General features: G+C 30.4%; 3 protein-coding genes across 3 annotated transcripts; all 3 read right to left on the reverse strand.

The window, feature by feature from the left end:
* Window positions 1-367: 367 nt before the first annotated feature.
* On the reverse strand, window positions 368-3,187 carry LOC139089588 (SH3 domain-binding protein 5-like). The gene is made up of 6 exons (XM_070639162.1): window positions 2,972-3,187; window positions 2,649-2,884; window positions 2,269-2,363; window positions 2,095-2,196; window positions 1,681-1,870; window positions 368-1,627 (listed from the first exon to the last, which is right to left on the reverse strand). The coding sequence occupies exons 1-6, from the start codon at window positions 3,063-3,065 to the stop codon at window positions 1,082-1,084; spliced, it is 1,263 nt and encodes a 420-aa protein (XP_070495263.1). The 5' UTR covers window positions 3,066-3,187; the 3' UTR covers window positions 368-1,081.
* Window positions 3,188-3,390: 203 nt separating this feature from the next.
* Window positions 3,391-4,200, reverse strand: RpL24 (ribosomal protein L24). Its single transcript, XM_070639166.1, has 4 exons — window positions 4,135-4,200; window positions 3,999-4,074; window positions 3,680-3,927; window positions 3,391-3,609 (listed from the first exon to the last, which is right to left on the reverse strand). The coding sequence occupies exons 1-4, from the start codon at window positions 4,137-4,139 to the stop codon at window positions 3,483-3,485; spliced, it is 456 nt and encodes a 151-aa protein (XP_070495267.1). The 5' UTR covers window positions 4,140-4,200; the 3' UTR covers window positions 3,391-3,482.
* A 4,288-nt stretch (window positions 4,201-8,488) lies between these two features.
* Window positions 8,489-18,142, reverse strand: LOC139089587 (protein lozenge-like). The gene is made up of 4 exons (XM_070639161.1): window positions 17,718-18,142; window positions 15,211-15,324; window positions 12,431-12,628; window positions 8,489-9,414 (listed from the first exon to the last, which is right to left on the reverse strand). Exons 1-4 carry the CDS (start codon window positions 18,088-18,090, stop codon window positions 8,771-8,773), a joined length of 1,329 nt encoding a protein of 442 aa, XP_070495262.1. The 5' UTR covers window positions 18,091-18,142; the 3' UTR covers window positions 8,489-8,770.
* Between the last annotated feature and the right edge of the window lie 1,696 nt (window positions 18,143-19,838).

The following is a 19,838-nucleotide window of genomic DNA, read 5'->3' on the forward strand; positions in this document are numbered from 1 at the left end:
CTTTTCATTTCTCATTATTTATTTGTCAAAATATAAGGAAAGATGAAAATGCCGGTAACATGTGATGAAAAGCTTCATTTTCGTTAGTGTCGGCATGAAGAATTGATAATAAAAATTGAAGATGAGACTCGGATGATGTGATCATCAATCACATAATTTTTTGAGCTTCTCTCATTCTCTCACATTCTCAATTTCGTATTTTTTTTCCTTTTCGTCATATATATGCACGCTATGATGATGATGCTATATCACATACATGTGATGATAAATCATTTTTCTTTTCTTTTTTCGTCATCAGCTTTAAGGCATTCGAGATGAGATAAAAAGCGTCGAGAATTAGAGCTTTAAAAGTTAATACCCACGCAGCTTTTGTTCCTTAATTGTTATCATTTATTTTTGTCTCATGTTCAACAAAATACATTTCACATTGCTATTCTGATTCAATAAAATTGCTATATAGTTCCTCATGTAATGTGAATATCATTTTAAAATCATTTAGGTATTAATACTTGGTATTTTCTGTTTTTCTTCATTTTGGCAAGCTATGATTGATTGGATTAAAACCGTACAAAGTCACAGAAATTCAAAACCTTGACAATTTTTGAAAGCCTTTTAAATGTTTCACAGATCAATCTTTTCAGAACCATACAAATGTTTTTATTCTCAAAACCATACAAATGTTTTAATTGAACTATTCAAATTCTCCTCGTAGAGTTAATTACATAATTCACTTGCTGTACCCAAGTTTCTAATTATAGTTACAACAAAAGGCTCCCCATCTGACTCTGTTACCGAGTTGTCTAAATTCGCTGACCGCACGTCATCTATCTAAGATAATCTTTCAAACCATACAAATACTGCCCATAGAACCACACAAATACCAATTTATAATCAATTAATTATAAAACCATACAATTCCGGCTGAATAATTTAGAAATTGTATGGTTTACGTCCTAACCTAATTTCAAAATTGTAAGGTTTTTATCAACAACACTACTAATTTTTGTACGATTTCCCAAAAAAGCAGCATTACCAATCAATCATAGCTTCCTAATTAGTTCATAAAAAATAAGCATCAAGTTTATAGATGCTCATCGGGTAGGAAAAAGTGATCAATTTGACTGTCTGTAAGTCCCTCGTTCCGTCCAAAGAGGAAAAATTCTTTTTTGGCTGATGAAGAGGATGATTCCACCTCGGACTCAGAATTGCGTCGTTCACTTGAACGTCCAAATTTACCGAATAATGTACTTTGAGCAAAAACATCTTCAAGACTTTGTCGTCGAAATGACGAATTTGAAAGCCACTCACTTAGGCCGCCTGACTTTTTATCGTCATCCTTAATGTTGTCTTTATTGTTATTACTTGATGTTGCCGGTTCCTTATTCTTAACTGTCTCATCACCATCGGAATTTTGTGAATAGTTTGAACTTGACGTGCTGTTTGATGCTGACATTGCTCCGGAATTTAATGGGATTTCTGACCAAATGTCTTCTTTCGGCTGATTCTTTCCATCCTCATCGTCTTCATCATCGTCATCGTCAACAAGCTCATAATCATCAGACAAGCTATTTTGATAGCACAGATATGTTTTGTTGTTGCTTGATTGTGGCTTCACTTGTGGAAAGTCCTGGGAAAATAAAATGTAATTATGGCCATACATGATAAGAATGTCAGCCTTACTTCCTCATGATAACTGTTTAGTTTCTGGTCCTCTCGCAGCTTATGAATCTCATCTGATATTTTCTCTAAATTCTGTAAAGCTTCGTTGTATGCTGCTTTCGTCTTTTGCACCTCTGTTTCCATTTCCATAATTTTAAGCTTTAGGTTCCTTAATTTGGCATTGTAATTAGCACGCGTTTCATAATACGGTCTGAAAATTAAGAATTTATTATTCAGATAGCTTTGGGGAACATGAGCATGCATGCAGAATGTATCAGAACTGAATATATAAGAAATAAGCTTGAACAATACTTACAAAAGCAAAATAATTCAAAAAAGATAAATTAAAGGTAGGAAGAGAACTAATGAGAGATAACAGCAATAAATTATGACTCAAAAAAGGGCATTTAAATCACAGAATGTAGTTATAGTCACCTCGACACTTTTATGGAAGCTTTCAGTTGTGACTGTACTTTTGTTACATGAATGTTTGCCATCTCATGTTTCAGTTCTATTATCCTCATGCGATTTTGAACTCTGAAATAGTTTTGTACAAAAATAGAGTTGACGTCAGGATTAAATTAATTAATGACATGAAATTATTCATACTTATTGCACTCGTCTGTGTACTGATTTACACGGCTTGTAGCGTGACTAATCATCTCTTGTAAAGCTATGTCTAATCCGCCCATTCCCTGTGAATTCTTAATGAGAGTAATAGCCATTTAATTAATTAATTAGAAACTCATAATTAACGAATAAAAATTATTTAAAATTTAACGATTTTTTAAAATTTAAATTTTCGATGAATTTACAAAGTTTAACGGTAATTTATTTAGAAAAAATAAAAATCAGTTGCAACTGTGTAATTAAGCACATTTATCTCGCTGGATGAACTCAATTATAATAATTGAATTACTCTTACACAAACGGAAAAGGAAAATGCACTTCCAGAGCAATAAATCACAAAAAAACAGCGATTGCCTTACTTGCGTGACACTTTGTTCAGCAAGATACACCATTTCCTTTGCTGCAGCTAAATTTGTCTTTGCCTTTTCATAATTAACTTGTTCGACCTTCAGTTCCTTCAATAACTCGTTTGCCTGTTTCCTTGCCTCATAAAATGGTCTCGCTATATCTATTGCATTCTTAATCTTACAACTTATCAATCGAATTTCTTCCTGACTTATTTCCTGCAGTTCCTGATAATTACGCTTCAGTTCATCTAGAAAAGTCAAAATATTTTGTGTGTGTGTGGGTGGATGTAAAATAGGAATTTCCATGTTGACATAAGAAAAATTTATGATTTTACCCAAATTCACTTCCAAATTATTGATTTTTTCGCATGAATTGTTCAATTTCTCTAATTCTAAAGCTATTCTAGGATCTACTGTTTGAACAGACATGACTTTATTGCAATAATGAAATCTTTAAAGCACTAAATAACACAAAACAATTGCTTTTATTTACAACCTAAATGGAATTGTGTAACAATATCTATAACGATAGGGTGACAAAGGATGTTATATCCTTCATACTATTACTGTCGTGCTTTGGAATGTGAAAATTCGCCTGATTTTCGTACATTTAGTCACCCATAGAAAATTTATCCAAGACACAAACCATCCAAGGAAAATTGTTTACTATAAAAACAGATGATAAAAGTGGATATAAAGGAACTAAAAAAAGCCTGAAAAATCCTTTGGTGGTAAAAATAAAAACAGAAAAAAATTTATCAATGAAAAATGCTGTTTTTATTTTTCATTATTCACACACATGTTCATTTCTTCTTATTTATAGATTATAAGATGGAATTAAGCAATTTATCGTTTGCCTCCGACTCTTGGGGCTGCCTTTTGTTGTTTCTGGGCTGGTTTTGCCTTTTGTTTCGATGGGGCAACCTTGGCCTTCTTCTCAAGGGTCTTTGCCTTCTTTTGCTCCTTAGCAGCTCTAGAAAATTAATAAATAAACATCCAGCAATTAGATCCAGTGCTGTCAATTTAGTTGAATTAATACTCACTTGATGGCTTGGTCACGTTGAGCCTTGCGAACTTCTGGTTTCATGTTTCTCTTGGCCATAATATCAGCCATTGTGGCACCGACAATAGCTCTTGTGTGTTTCACCGTACGACGTGTTCTTTTTCTGGCTTGTTCTTCCTCAATACCCTTCTTGTGCTTACGACGGTAGAGGACGGTCCATTTAACTTTACGTGGGTTACGCTTCATTAAGAATGATCTCTCACACTTCTTGTTGATGAATGTGAAAGTCTATAGATGATAAAATTTAGTTCCAGTTAGAAATTTGCGCAACTTTTTTGTTCCTCGCATTAAAAACTCACCTTTCCATCAGCTTTAACTAATGTTTTACCCATACCTGGGTAGATTTTGTATCCACTGAAGACGCAAAGGCCGATCCTACAATGAAATTGAATGTTATTAATCAGTTATAATGAGACTATAGTGTAATTAACTTACTTCATTTTGACTTCTTATGAGAATTATATGTCCTATGAAAAGAAAACATTGGAAAAAAGGTTAGAAAATTTGTTTAGATTTCAATTTTTCACTAAAATTGCGTTTAAAGTAATTAAATTGTTGCTAATCATGTTCATCACATAGTTATGTATTGTTTTAAGCACAAATTAATTAAATTAAGCAAGAATTTACTAGTTTAATAAATAAATTTAATTTTACACGAGCAGTACCTCGAAAAAGTGACAGCAAAAAGAACGAATAACGCGTAGCAATCCGAAGGGCTGAAAAATTTGAAATTTTTTTGACCGTTAATTTTTGACAGCATTTTCAATTCTGCCATGTGACAAAAGTTAATGAAACAATATGTTTTACATCTTGCGGTGACAATATTAAATGTTGAATTATGTTTTTAACATACATCTAGCAGAGAAAATAGGAATTTTTATTGCTGCCTTCAAAATGCGATCCAAAGTTATTTTTATGGATTTTTAAATAACAAACCAGCAAACAAAAAACCGCAATTGCATCTACAAACGCCTTAAAAAGTGAATGCCACCCGTATTTTACTGTTTGCAAAAGGCAGGAACGAGTAAATTACGTGTCTATGCGAAATAAACTTGCAAATTTAGAAAATATTCCCATTTAAAATTCATCGAAATCAATTAATTGCTTCTCTACTTCCTTTCTCGCGTGAACTATTAATGCTTGCCTATTTAGATAAAAAGTTCACGTATTGTATTCCATTTCGTCATGTTCCTCTAGTTTCTAGCAAAAAGTTCTCATGCAAAATTATTTTCCAATTCATTCAACTAGAGTACAATGACTTAAATAAAAAGCCACAAAAACCGAAAGCAACAAGTGTCTAAAAAAAATTTTCTTTGGAAAATTGTTTTCGTGAACGAGACAGCATCATTATTTTCTAGCATCTGATTGGTTAGAAATCTCGAGCTTTTGTAAAATGTAAAAATTCATGCGTTATTGCTTCATAGAGAAATTTTTTTCTTACTAATCTAGTGTTCATTTACATCACAACTGCTTTGCATTTCATATAATTTTGTGCAAAATTCAGTTTTAAGAAAGTGACTTGTTATGTCCTGATTTATATTTTTTTGATGATTCATGACGTAAAAATTATCGAAAATTCAGCAATTCTTTATTTTGTTCTACACAAAAGAACTCCGTCGGTATTGTCATAACAAGGGTATTGGAGACCTATGGATTATGAATATTTAATCAGCATTAGAAATATGAGTCAATGTGTCAATGATTTGCTGTTATTTTGGAAATATGAACTAATCAATTTTAACAGAACTTTAAATTTTGAAAATTTTATCTGAATTCAGCAAAACCGCTGAATTGTTCAAAATTCAAATTATATTTATCCGTTAAAAAATAATTTTTTCTTCAAGCTGGAATTAAACAAATGTGTCGAATAAAGTGTCATTTATTTAAGGCATAATTGAATGATAAAGTAATGATTAACTTAAATATGAGAAAATATTATTGAATTTGAAGATATCAGTAGCGAAAACCACACTAACCGCGATTCCACTATATTTTCTTTCAACAACCTTTACTTAATTTAAAGTACTCATTGGATCAATACTCATCCAAATGGAAATTAGTAACTGAAAAGGGAAGAAAAATTAAACATTAATAGTTATATATTTTGTATTTTATCCAACATTAAACAATAGGCACATCATGTCATGAATAGCGTCTTTGATCATTTTTTAAGAGGTGTCGAACATGTAATAGCCATAAAATATATTTAATGTGTAGACACATTGAAGAATGAACGCTTATAAATTAGTTTAAGAATATGCATCTTTCTAAAAGCTTTAAATTAGGGAGATAAATCATATTGTTGTATACAATGTAGTGCCATAATTATTCATTGCAACAAATCTAAATTCTACACACGGCAACATCTTTTTGAGCGTATTTTCCATGTGAAAATAATAGAGTATGTGCGTCATATTGTCTGGGGAGATGCTGTATTTTGATTTTCAGGTGGAAATTAAAGCAATGATCGATAAATTAGCTTTAATATAATCTTGAACAAATAAAACTGTTGTACGGTTCAAAAACCGTTAAAATTCAAAACAACAGCTGTTATAAGGTTTTGAACTTAAAAATTCAAATTCTAAATTACCGTTAAATTTCAATGTTTTAAAATAAACTCCCATCATGTTAAATAATAATATTCTCGCTCAATGCTCACATAAATTTTCATTACTACAAACATAAAGGCAAGAAAAAGGGATAGGAGAAGAGAATAAATTTTAATATGACGTTTTTAAGTGTTCATTGATTGATTTAAATGGTGTTAAGTCTCAGTTTTGCAAAGAAAAAACGCAATTTTCAATAAGTTTATGAGTCTTCTTTGACTCTTCATCCTATATCCACGATGTACATTGCTTTCAGAAAAAAATCACTTCCTTTTGTCGTTGAAAAGAAGAGAAAAAAAGAAGTTCATTCATGAATTTCTAAGGTTTTGTTGCTTTAATTTATTGCACATTATACAAATTAGCTTCAAATGAGTGAATTACTGCACAAGCCACAAAAAGCTAAGTTTCATAGATGTCATTTGATGTAATTAAATAATATGTGTATCACATAACGAAGGATGTCTGTTTTATACTTACATACAAGTCATTAGATTACCAATAAGATGCAGAAAAAAATATGAAATAAAGTTGTTGAGAAACTGCATAACATCCTCAAGTCATATTATTTTACATTCAACTTATACCTCCTCTCTGATGCTCATGATTATAACATGTTCAATGTTCAATCAAACGAGAAATTATTTCTTGAATATTCTTGCTTACTTTATACTTACTTGTTGCATCAAATTATCTCTTTATACATAGATATAGAGAATTTTCAATGAATATAATATTTCATTGACTTACTGCTCTCATATTTGTGTGTGCTGGAGATGGATACTTAACGGACTATCATAATGAGACATTCTAAAGAATGTGAAAGTGTTGAAATGAGTGCCAGTGAAATAAGTTTTGCATCTTTTTTTTACTGAATACACTTTTGAAGCAGAAAAGTTTGCATCACTTTTACTAAATACAGAACAAACTTCTGGATATTTTAATGACGCGAAATTTTTGCGTCTTTTTTACTGAATATTTTAAGGATGCGAAATTTTTGCGTCTTTTTTACTGAATAAATTAAGGATGCGAAGCTTTTTAACCAATACTAACAAATTATGCAACTATAAGCAATCAACAAATACTTTAAATGTCCACTAATGTCACCATGCCATTTAAACAGCTCTATAGTCTAGAAGAAATCAATCAATAATGCAATTAATAAATATCAAATTACCAACATGAAAAAAATCACCACAACTATGGTGCTAAAAGTGTGTCAAAATTCACAATAATAACTACATACTCTATCAAAAATATTTCTATTGTGTGGATTCTTGCCAATTCTGAATTTTCCTCCTTTCTTATATTCTACCTGATTTATGGCCAGACATAATCTATTTCAATCAATCTTGATTCTTTCGATGAAAGGTACGATAATGACGAAACGAGATCAGAGTTCGTAAAGGAATGAAATTGTTTTGGGTGCGAAATTGATGAATAATTTTGTGATGATCTACTTTTGGATGTTTATGGGTTATGATGGTGATTTTCGCACTTGGATGTTATGAGTATTGATGAACATTGTACATATATTAAGGATAATTCATTTAATCAATCCAAAATTTGAATTTAAGCTACAAAACACTCGAAATTTCAATCACAGCAAACTCAAAGATCCAGTATGCCAATTTTTTCACATGAGCACAGAAAACGTGTACAAAAAAGCAGCTTGAAACATTTTCTCATAGGCTTCTGACTCGGTAAAGGGACAAAAACATTAAAGAACCTTTAAAAATCTATTTTTAATACATATTTTCTCCTATCAACCGCCATGTTTTTGTTAAAAAAAATAAAGTCTTTGCGGTTGAATGGAACAATATTAAGAGTCAGGGAAAGAAAGATAAAAAAATATAAGAGACATGAATGAGTGAAGAAGTTGTGCCACGATATGATTCTTTTCTTTTTTCCATGCTTAACCACAATATGCTTTTTTGTGCTCATCATTCAATATGTATTCATAAAATACCGTTTTGTTTCTTCATTTCAAATAAAATGGGTTTTAATTTTTTGTTTTTGAGGGAAATGTGTTGGAAATGGAAGGAATAAGGTGCTTTACGCAATTTTCTTTAGTCTTTTAAAATTTTCTCTTTTTATTTTCTTCAATAAAAGGTAAAAATTCATTTCCTACTTAAAACATAACATAAGGAAAAATATTTAAGTGTGCATTACGGCTTGATGCATGTGCTACTATGCTGACTGACTTGGATACACATCTCAATAGACTTAATTTCAATATTATTTATTTTCAATTTACAAAACTATTCAGTAAGTCAATTAAACTTCATTTCATTTCAGTTCAATTCATTTAAATTTCCAAAAGCCGTTAAAAATTTACAAATTTGCACATCATTTGCTAATTAAGTTTTTTGATCAATATGCTACATAATATATAGTTTGAGAATCTTTACAAGAGTTTCAACTTAATTAATGGAACGTTTGGTAGTTTCTACAAAAAACATAAAATTTCAATAAGGTCGCCAAACACTTTGATCATTGACATCTTGATCGACTGTTTGTTCTTGAAGCTTAACATCTTCCGCTTGCGTAATCATCGGAAGTTCCAGACCTCCAATCGTTCGCTGATTATGATTTATATTATTTGCTATCACACCACTACCGCCTAATGCAAATGCACTACCATCCGATGGCATTGTATTTGTGGCATTACCGAGATACTGTTCAACAAGTTTATCACTTCCGTGTAAATGTAGATGAATTTGATTTTGATTTACAGTTGAATAAACTTGTGGATATAAAAGCATTGTTGTTTGAGCTGATGCAGGAGGTGGAGGTGGTGGATATTGTGGCTGTGCAGCAGGTTGACAAGAGTACGGCTGATAACTATTATATCCATAATTATATTGATCTACTTCATTCGTCCACGGTGTTAGAGATGTAAATTGACCAGCACTAGCATATGATGCTGTATTTTGTCCACCACTTGATGCACAATGATAATCAGATGGATTGTATGTAATTCCATCATTCGGAAGAACTGCCGGCAACATACTTGATTGATCATATGATGTTTGAAATGTTGTAGGATAAGATGAGGCGACAGTTGGCGATGAATATCCCGTCCATTCAGCCGCTCCCATTAAGTTATTTTCTGTGAATGAGGAAAAAATAAAATCAATGAATTTTTTTTTTGTTATTTAAAGTCACACACACACATTTTTTCAGCATGGTAGGTAAGTAAATTATTGGTTCGGCAATAATCGTAAAATTTTAATGAGGAAGGAAAATTTATATTTTGTGAGTCATCTGATGTCGATAAACTAGTATGCCATTTTAATAGCGAGAGATAATAATATCGTTAATTTATGAAAATATAAACAAGGAATGAAGTCATCAGTGCGTCGGAACAAAGGGGTTTTATGTTATTATGTGCGAATATGGAACGATGACTCTATGCCTGTTGCTTTGATTTTGATATTAATAATTGAAGGCAATAGAATTTTTAGCGAACTTTTCTAATTCAAATATTTTGATAGTTCAAAATTATAGCAACTTTGCTCAAAAATTGAGCAAACGTTGCTCAGTTGAATTTTATTTGTTTTGGTGAAAATTCTTTCAAGAGACAAAAAGTTTTAATTAAATTAAGCAATTTACAGCAGTCAAACGAAGGTATGTAGTGCATAAAACTCAGAATAACATCTTAAAGGATCATAACATACAGAAACATTCTAGAAAATCTAAAATATCAACATTTCCTAATGAATTTAAAGAATTCATTGAAAAAAGATTCCAACATTTTAATAGCTGTGCATCATAATGCCAAAAAACTATCGTATGTCCGGAAATATCTCCTAATTTGTCATAATAAAAAAAATACTCAAAAAATCCTTAATAAAATCAAGTAGGTAGTTCGAAAGACGAAAAATCTCGTGCGGAGGTCCGCAATATATAATCATTGATAATGATGTGAGACCGATTATTTACTCATCATCATTAAATTCCTTTCTTTCAAAGCATCACACGTCATCAAAATAAAATTTCGTCTTTCTTCCACTGTTAAATGCTTTTTTGCGGAAATATTTTGGGTCTTCAAAGCGACATGAGACAGCGCGCGAGTTGCTCTTAAACCGATTAACAAGATGATTAACGCTCTAATGTCTGTGGGGTCTGTGTTGATAACTATTTCTATGTAAAAGAAGGCTGTTTTCATTGAGCATAAGCCGTAAATTTGTTGTCACGTTTTAATTCCATTTCATTCTCGCGAATGTGAGATTTTGTCGGTGCGAGAATTTGCATAAATTTTAAAGTCTATTAGTTCCCACCGATTAATCGCTTCTTAGGAATCACGTCTCAATTTTTATGGCACACATAGTTTAGTAAGCGTTTGAAAATAAATTTAGAGATTCGACGAGGATCTAACAAGTTGATTATTAATTGATTGAGAAATTTAACTTTTTTGATTCTCTGAAAATATCTTTTAAAGTTCAAGGAATCAAATTTCATATGTTTTTACAGCATATTGAGAACATTTCAAACTTGATTAATTTTAGAACGCACTTTAGATATAAAATTACATTATGTGTGTGCTTGCTGTAACTGATACATTTTGATAATATTAAAAAATATTCTTATTATGCCTCAACTTCATCTTTCGTTCTTGCACCAACTCAATCATTCATGCGGAAAATAATTTTTTTATATCGATATATTTTAATAAAAAAATATTCTTGGATTATTTTCAATGAATGCACTTCTCTATGCACATTGTGGATTGAATGAACGACTGCACCAATTTTCTTCCATTCATGTAACTACCTAAGAAGTTTATTTCATGGATATGATGGGGGAAAATTGCATAATTTTGCTAACGGCGATTGCTGTGCAGTGTTGAATTTCCTTGATATGGTATTTAGCTTTTATGGTGCAGACAGTTTTGATGGGAAGGTTTGGTTTAGAAAATTTAGACTCTATTGTTGAGTATTTAGCTTAGAATATAATATTTTGTGCTCAAATTCAGAAAATAATTTGTCATTTTCAGCGCTGAATAGTGCTGAATTTTTCTTTAAAGCGCAGAATACGATTTATAGCGCTGAATTCGTCCCTAAAGCGCTGAATTTGTATTAAAAGAGCTAAATTTAGAACATACTTTTAAAATTTAGAGCTTAATAGTGCTGAATAAATTCAATTCAGCTTGGAATACATTTTCAAAACGCTGAATAATGCTTAATACTTCTGAATACGCGCTGAACTGTGCTGAATATCTCAAAAATTCTCAAGTTATTCAGCAATAACTTATATTTGTGCTCAACACAGCATATTAAAGCTACTAATAATCCAAATACCAAACAAAATCACTTGCATACAATCAAATAAAATTGCTCTGTTCATCTGTATTTGTAAATGCACAAAGAAATCATATTAAAGAACTGAATGAACGAATATGAAATATTGAAGGAAAATCAATCAAGTGTTAAATGAAAAAGTCAATAAATAAATTCAAGCACAACTCCATCTTGCTCTCTCAAAATAAAATTACAATCGAACTAATTAGCAATTTTGATCAAAATATATTTCTCATGAACATTACATCCATGCCCAAATTATCTTTCCTCCAAAAAAAAAAAAAAAGGTTTAAGGAACATGATTTAAATTCAATCGATTTACTACATGATACACTTATTACTATCATTATTATTGTTGCTGCTATTGAGGAGGCATGTAAAGGCGAAAAATGTTCATTCATTTCCCTTTACATTCCGTCCATCCATTTCAATTGATGTACATGAATTACGAATGCATGGTGCAATATTGAACGTGTGCAATATGAAAATAACAACAATCATTAATCGACACACGTATAAGAAATGAGTTCCTACATATATGTTCCTTATGCACTTTTCGGAATAAGAGAATCGAAAAACTAATTTTTTTGGGAAGAGAAGGAAGAAGACGAAAACCAAAAAAAGATTGCAGTCGTGTGAATGATGGATATTATAAATTTCTTGGGGTGTGTTGAGTAGTGTGCAGGTAGCTGACCACCGATCAGTTTAAGATAATTTTTCCGAAACCAACCTTTTAACCCAAATTATATGCTTCAATCTTCTGTATGTGCATACATAGTCATATATTAATGTATTCCGATGTCTAAGATAAATGAGAATCTTTACCTTGAATTTGTGGTGCATTTGGCTTATAGCCACACTCAATAGCAGGAATATTTGTATTTGATGTCTGCATTGATGTATTGTTGTTCAATTGTGACAATGACTTTCTTCTATATGGCTCGAGTTCTCTTAGATATGGTGTTGTTTCTAATAGACGTGAATTCAAACTAAATGTCCTTAAATGACTTCCAGGTGATGGAGCTGTAATGAAAGCAAAGTCATTTATTAAGTATTTATTACTTGTATAACAGCATATAAAGAAGATTGTGTACATTAGGAACTGATTGAAGATAAATTGTACTTGGACTTTCCCATCTATTTATAATTGCCAAATATTTTAGCCTTAAAATTGTGCATTTATATTTTTACAAGCCGCATGTATTACATTATTATATTCGTACTTAATAGATTTCGATTTTTGATGAATATTTTGCAATTTATTCAAAAGAGAAATTGAGTATGAGAAATTTTAACGCATTTTTGAGGTTTGAAAATCAACTGTCATAATAAATTTGAAACTAATTTTTGCATCTTGTGAATTTAATTTCGCATCTTTAAAATGCGTCATTCTCGAACGAAAAAAATCAAACAATTTTCAATAATTGTGTTCTTTAATTTAAGAAGAAGCCAGGCAGTAAATTGCAAGTATTTCATTTATTTAGTCGTAATAATTCTTTTACAGACTGGTCATCATGAAAAATTCATTAATTTACATTTAAATATCACAAAAAATTAAAAATGAATTGCAGCCAAATAAACAATTGTGTGATTAATATTTAGTTCCAAGAAAACAAGTACAAGCAATGCAATCTCCCATTTTAAAGTAATATGTACAGTACATATAAAATTATCACATAAAATTAAGAAAATGGAGAAAAGCGCAGCGATTTCATTATATGATGTAAATATTTACTCTATTTTAAATGAATGCTGACATCATGTTGATTATTTGGGTCAGAAAAGATTTAGTTCAAGGATTAAGAAGATAAACTTAAATAAATAATGGCTTATTGAATTCCCATTAAAAATTATCTTAAAAATTTATTATTCAGAAATTAAAATGTACAGCACAATTGATAATAGAATATTTTTACATGTGTGACTTATTTGTTTCTTCCATTCTCACGGTGTTGACGCTTATCATAATTGAGACGTAGTTTAAAAAATATACATTTTAAAATAATTATTATTTATTCTTGCGATAAAACGAAATACATTAGCATTATGGGAATCTGAATCTGAATGAGACTGAGATAAAAAGGCAGAAAAGATTAAAATTTCAAACAAAAATTGACTGGATGCAAAACATACATGTGAGAATGACTTTTTGCAGATTAGAAGAATTGGATATACATATTTTTTGGTCTATTTTATACCTCTTGATGTTTATTATTGCATCAACAACATTTCTACTAACAATTTCATTTCATTTTATTAAGAGTGTTTGTAATTTGAAGATAAATGATTGGAACTAACGTTCAAAATGTATTCAACGTAAAATTGCAGTTGTAATTTTCTCATCCCCAATATTTTTTTTTCTATATATGACATGAGGACCTGAAAAATTCCCATGCGAGAATGGGAATATTTTTGAGGAAAATATAAAAGGTAGAGAGTCATCATCTATCCTCAAATGCACACACAAATTGTACACATATTTATTTTTGCATATGGACATGAAAATTGCACATTTTTCGGTAGGAATGGTTGGGAAAATTAAAAGATAGAGAAATTATTTTTGAACATTAGTTACTCATGCACCGGGAAATTGGATAGATGGACAATACTAAAATCTATTCGGGTTGATTCACAGATATAAAAATTGAAAATGCACAAGAAAACATCAAAAATTGAGAATGGATGGAGAAATTCAGGAAAAAGGATTTTTAATCCGATTTTAAATGTTCCCTCAAACACACAGCAGTGATTATTGTCAAAAACAGATAACGACATTAGAAGAATGGGTGAGAGTTAAATGTACAATTACAGTCAATGAATGTAAACATGATTTTAAATGGAAAATTGTCTCATAAAGATTCACAATTCCATTTCCATCACATCTCTTGCATTTGTTTTGACTTTTAATCAAAAAAATATGAAATAAATGTAGCACAGTGGGGAATTGTATTGAGCAACATGATGGCTATTTTCATCATCATTGCAATATGCTATTTCTATTACTCCTGTTCTCCAAAGTCAATTAGTAAATTTGACTTGACGAAGTGCATTTGGCATCAGATCATTTTACAACAGTCTTTGTTTTGCATGCATTTTTCTTGTCATGAAAGGCAAAGCATTTAATTCTAATATTTCTTAAGGAAAGAGTGGTTTTGGTCATAATTTATCGGGCTGCGATTCGATACTTTAATGAAGGAATTGACTTGAAGTTTGGGATTTAGGTTAAAAAGCTTAAATTTTTGAAGATTGTAAACTTTTCGATTTTCATTTTATAACGTTCATTTGAGATTTGAATAATATTTATTGTACATAGTTGAACACCCCTTTTCATACAAAAATTAAGTCTGATTTTGAACTCCTAAGAATAAACATAATTGTGAAGTTGCTTCGTTTGAAAGTCAACATTCAGTGCTGAAACTGAGTAATAATCCATATCTATGCCAAAATATTGCCAACTTTATATTTTTCCTTATATCTCGTAGAATTATGCGCTCTAGTCCGTATACTAATCCCCATTAAAATCCCTAAGCTCTTCAATCTTCCATACTGATAACAGATGTTAAAATTGCATCGCGTGACAGTAACAAAAGGAACAAATTACTTACCATTCTTACTTCTCGGCTCCCTTGGTCCGTCAACTGTTACTTTTATTGCCTTCGTATAAGTAGCAACTTGTGGCGGTGAAGTTGAAACTGTTATAGTTATTGTAAAGCTTTTACCTATAGCCCAGAAAAAAATAGAGAAAGAAATAGGAAAATAATAAATAAATTTTGTTTATGAGCATTTCATTTTCTTGTGATTCTTCAGCATGACGATGAAAGAAAGAAAATTATTCAAATGAGATGTAACATTGATAAATTTGCTTCAATAATTTATCGTCACTATTCATTTGAATTTTATTTTACTTTACAAAGTGTTAAACGTATTATAATGAGACAATCTCGTGTCAAAAGGTTGAAAAATGTGTACATATCAATGATTACAATGAAATCGAGCACAACGCGTCGAGTATTTCATATTTTTTATAGCGTTGAAATCACTTTGTAAGCTTCCATATGAACCATACGTACAGAAATGAATTATTAGAAGAAATTTTTCATAAATACGAGATTTCTTTTAAACTCCTTTTTGAGATATTTCAAAGTACGTATTTCTCTATTGTTTCGGCTCAGTTCCATTGTCTTTTGACGAATTAATCTTGTTTTGATGATGTTGGACCATAGTCATACATAGTTTAAATATACTCGTATCAAAGAAGAATAAGGAACAAAAAAAATATGAAAAATTTAGGTCTTTCTAGTTCTTTTCTCTTTTTATACACTTGTAAATGAGCGGTAATAATGATTTTATGTACAAAGGTAAAACTTTTTTTTGTTTTTCATAGAAAATAAGACTATAAAGGGTCATTAAAACTTATCATTTTCATCAATCGTTGCAGCATAAAATAATATTCTGGTTCCCCCTTTAAATTAACTCTTTCTTCAAAGTATGTATTTATATAGTCACGTGCTGCGAAAAATAATTAAATTAATCATCCTAAAATTTCACAATTTCCTTAGTTCTTTCAAAAACATCACCTTAACACCATTTAAATCAATCAGTGAGAGATTCAACTTGTCGATTTTATGCTCATCATAAGATTTATGCTTGCTTTCGGCAATTCTTTTCTTCATCTTCTTTGGACGGTAGATTTACAAAAGAATTTATCGACTTTTCAATATTGTTGCACGTTTTTTTGAACGATTTTGTTTAGATTTATTTGCAATTTTGTATGCAGTTAATTTTGGTGTTTTTGGATCATCTGTTTATTGAGGAAATTGAAAGATTTGGCTTTGAAAACGTGACTTTCGATATTATTGCGTCTTTATATGTACTAAATGTAGTGGTTTAGATAATGAAGAACGAAAAATAATTGTTCAAGTTCTGGGAAATGATAAGACTTAAAAACGCGTTAGAATTTACGTAGAACTCGAAGTCGACTTTTCCTTTTAAAATCCCAGTTTACTTCGAGCAGTTAGTTTGAGGATCCTTACGACTTGTATACAAATGAGAATCAGAAGTTTGTTTAAAATCCTTATTTCTTAGATTAAAATTGGTTTTAGATCGGTTAAGCATATTAATAAAAATTATTACCATAACGTTCATTTGAGATTTGAATAATATTTATTGAACATAGTTGAAAACCCCTTTTCATACAAAAGTTCAGTCTATTTTTGAACTCCAAAGAATAAACATTGTGAATTTATAAAATTCGATAAAAGCTTTTAATTACATTTACAATTTACAAAAGTCATTTAAGAATCATTCTGCAAAGGATACAAGTTCTCAGAAGATTTAAAGTTATTTAAAGGATATGATTAAAACAAATTCTATTTCAATTCTTTTGCAAAACGAAATTTTAAATTCACAAGTTGCAAATTGCTGTTTGTATCATGAATTGCTGCAAATTTGAGTGTATTATGAGTAAACAGCAAACAAATTTCATGATAAAGGATCAAACAAAGAAGAAGAATTCATTCTCAAATGTACAATCAAATGTATTAAATTGCTCCATATTTTTTATCAAATATTTTTTTTTAAAATACATCTGAAATTGAAGTTTAGACTAGATTCCCAGAAAACTTCTCATTCCTCTTTAAAACTAGATTTTACTTTTATCTAGAAAAGTAATGACTGATTTCAGATTAATACTTTTTATCACAATTCTTTTTCTTTTTATAAAGTCTAAGAACACTTAAAAGATTTCCACAGATGGAATGATATTGATATTTAATAAAGTCACAATCAGAAGTTACAAAAAGGATTCATCTCGGTGGTTTCGTTCTGTGGTTGCTACTGTATGTTAAAGGTTCATATTTTTTTACGAATGACTCAAATATGATATGAATATTTTACATACATCTGGAGCTGATATTAACTTTGCAAAAGGTCACAAAGTAAATAAGTATGTTTAAGCTAGAACTTTGATATGAGACGTGATTCACATTTTTCACACATTTCCTTCGATTAAAATTTCATCACTATATGACTTTATAAAATATACTGTATTATCATAACCTAATCCGTCGGCTCATTCACATTACACCACAATAATCAAGAATATTCTACTAACCTCGTCCACTTCGTCCCACAAATCTAAGATCATTGAATTTAGCCACTTGATTTTTCATCGTTGCCGTTGAGTTCCTTAATTCACCATGGAAATTTTCATCATTTCCAGCACGAATTGATACAATTGTACCATCATGAACATCACCTAATGCCACAACTTTAAATGCAACTGGAAGTGTCTTATTTGATCGCCAATGATTTGGCAATGCCGAACATAGGAAGTATGGACTTCCCGTTCGAACTAATTCACCTGGATATTCTTCCTGTGCACGAATAACCATTCGATCTGTCCACCAATAATCATTTGTGACTAGTGATTTTGGTGGCGATGCACCACTGCTATTTGTCGTATTTGAACTTTCTTCCACCAACATTTCACTATTTTTCCAATTCCTCTCGATTGCTTTTTGAGGCTCTGCCGTTGGCAGATGCATAAAATTGATATTTTTTGGCGCTATTTTGAATTATTTTTCACTATCTTGAGCACTTGCGATCCACTAAAATGTCACAATTCGTTTGCTTTTAGTTGATTTTTAGTCTTAAAATATTGTGTGATTAATTTGATTCACTTGAAGTCTGCGATAGAAATTGTTTTTTGCTTAATGATAAAAACTCTTATTTGTATGAATTGTATGAAATTTACAATTAAAACACTGTAATACACAACACAATTATCAAAAATTCTATTTTTATTTCATTAAAATGTGTGTTTTAAGTCACATTAAGTGCTCTAATTTTGTATAAAAATTTTAAATTTTTTTTTAATTTTTTTTCCTTCACATTTAATTTTTAATCCTTTTAACTTATTAATTTTCGTCCAATAATGATTCCTTTAACGTTTACCAAAAAGACAATTTTTTGTTCTTAGACCACTCTTTAAAACCACACCGACCGCGAAGACCAACAGACGTAGAGTGAATGAAACTTGAATGAACAAAAAAAAAAAAGTTTTTTTATTGAATGAAGCTCAGCATGCGAGAGTCGCTGTGTATGTATATATTTGTATCAACACTCATACACATCATTGCTTGTGTAGATTTGCTGCTTTGAGAGCAACTTGCAAGTGAGAAAGAAAATTTCCACAGACGATCGTTGCGAATTTTTACAAGATTTTCTCCTCTCATTTTTGTTTTTTGCTGCGTATAGCTATGCTTATTAAAATCAGTAGTTCGTGAATATGATGAAATAAAATTTTCTAGTTTTTTGATGTAGAAAATTACAAAATTGGCATTCGATATTGCTGTTAATAAGAAATAGTGAATAAAATCATAAGAAATAATGCATAATTTCATTTCACACATGATTGATCTCATTCCTTATCTCTTTTATGATCGGAAAAATGCACAAAGTGCATTACAAGAAGTAAAAAAAAATTGTTTCATTAAATTGCACCTTCAATTTTACTTATTTTGGAGCAAAAAGTGCAGAAATGATTATTTATCCATTATTTTTGTACTTTTTTTTAATGTTAAATCTAGAACGGAGAAACTTCTTTTCAGCACATTGTCCTCGATGCTTCATAAAGAACTTTTTCTTTGCAGCATAACGCGTGTTGTTATAACAAGCGCAACATTTTTTATATGATACTTTTTAAAATGTATAATTTCTATGGTCTGATATCAAAGTCAGCTTATGTCATAATCAAGCTTATGAAAATTTATTAAATATGAGATGCACAGAAAATTTTATTCAACATTTACTCTCATTTCTCTCTTTAAAGTTATCGCTCGGATTATGGCTGCCTTTATTTGTTCTCTATTTGTGAAAATTTATTGTAAATGCTTCAAGTTTAAAATTTCCGTTACGATTTTTTTTTTAATTTAAAATTTCAATTTTTTTTAAAAATTTTCAATAAGAACACAAATTTAATATTGACTGGCACATTTTAGTGGCAAGCCTGAACCGAAACCGCACACGACTTACGGCTCATTGCGGCACACAGGTTGTCCATCACTGAAATAGACACAGGATAACTGCTGCAAAGATAATGAATACTGCTGCTTGTTCTTTTAAGATAAGGACGAAGTTTGGGAAACATTAAGACCAAAAGTTGTTAGTATATAATCCTTATAAGGATAATATTAAGGATCAATATCGAATTAAGTAACATCTATCAATGTGT

The sequence above is a fragment of the Chironomus tepperi genome, unplaced genomic scaffold (genome assembly GCF_022539635.2).
Source record: "Chironomus tepperi strain 1889 unplaced genomic scaffold, CSIRO-AGI_Ctep_v1 contig_177, whole genome shotgun sequence".
Taxonomy (NCBI): domain Eukaryota; kingdom Metazoa; phylum Arthropoda; class Insecta; order Diptera; family Chironomidae; genus Chironomus; species Chironomus tepperi.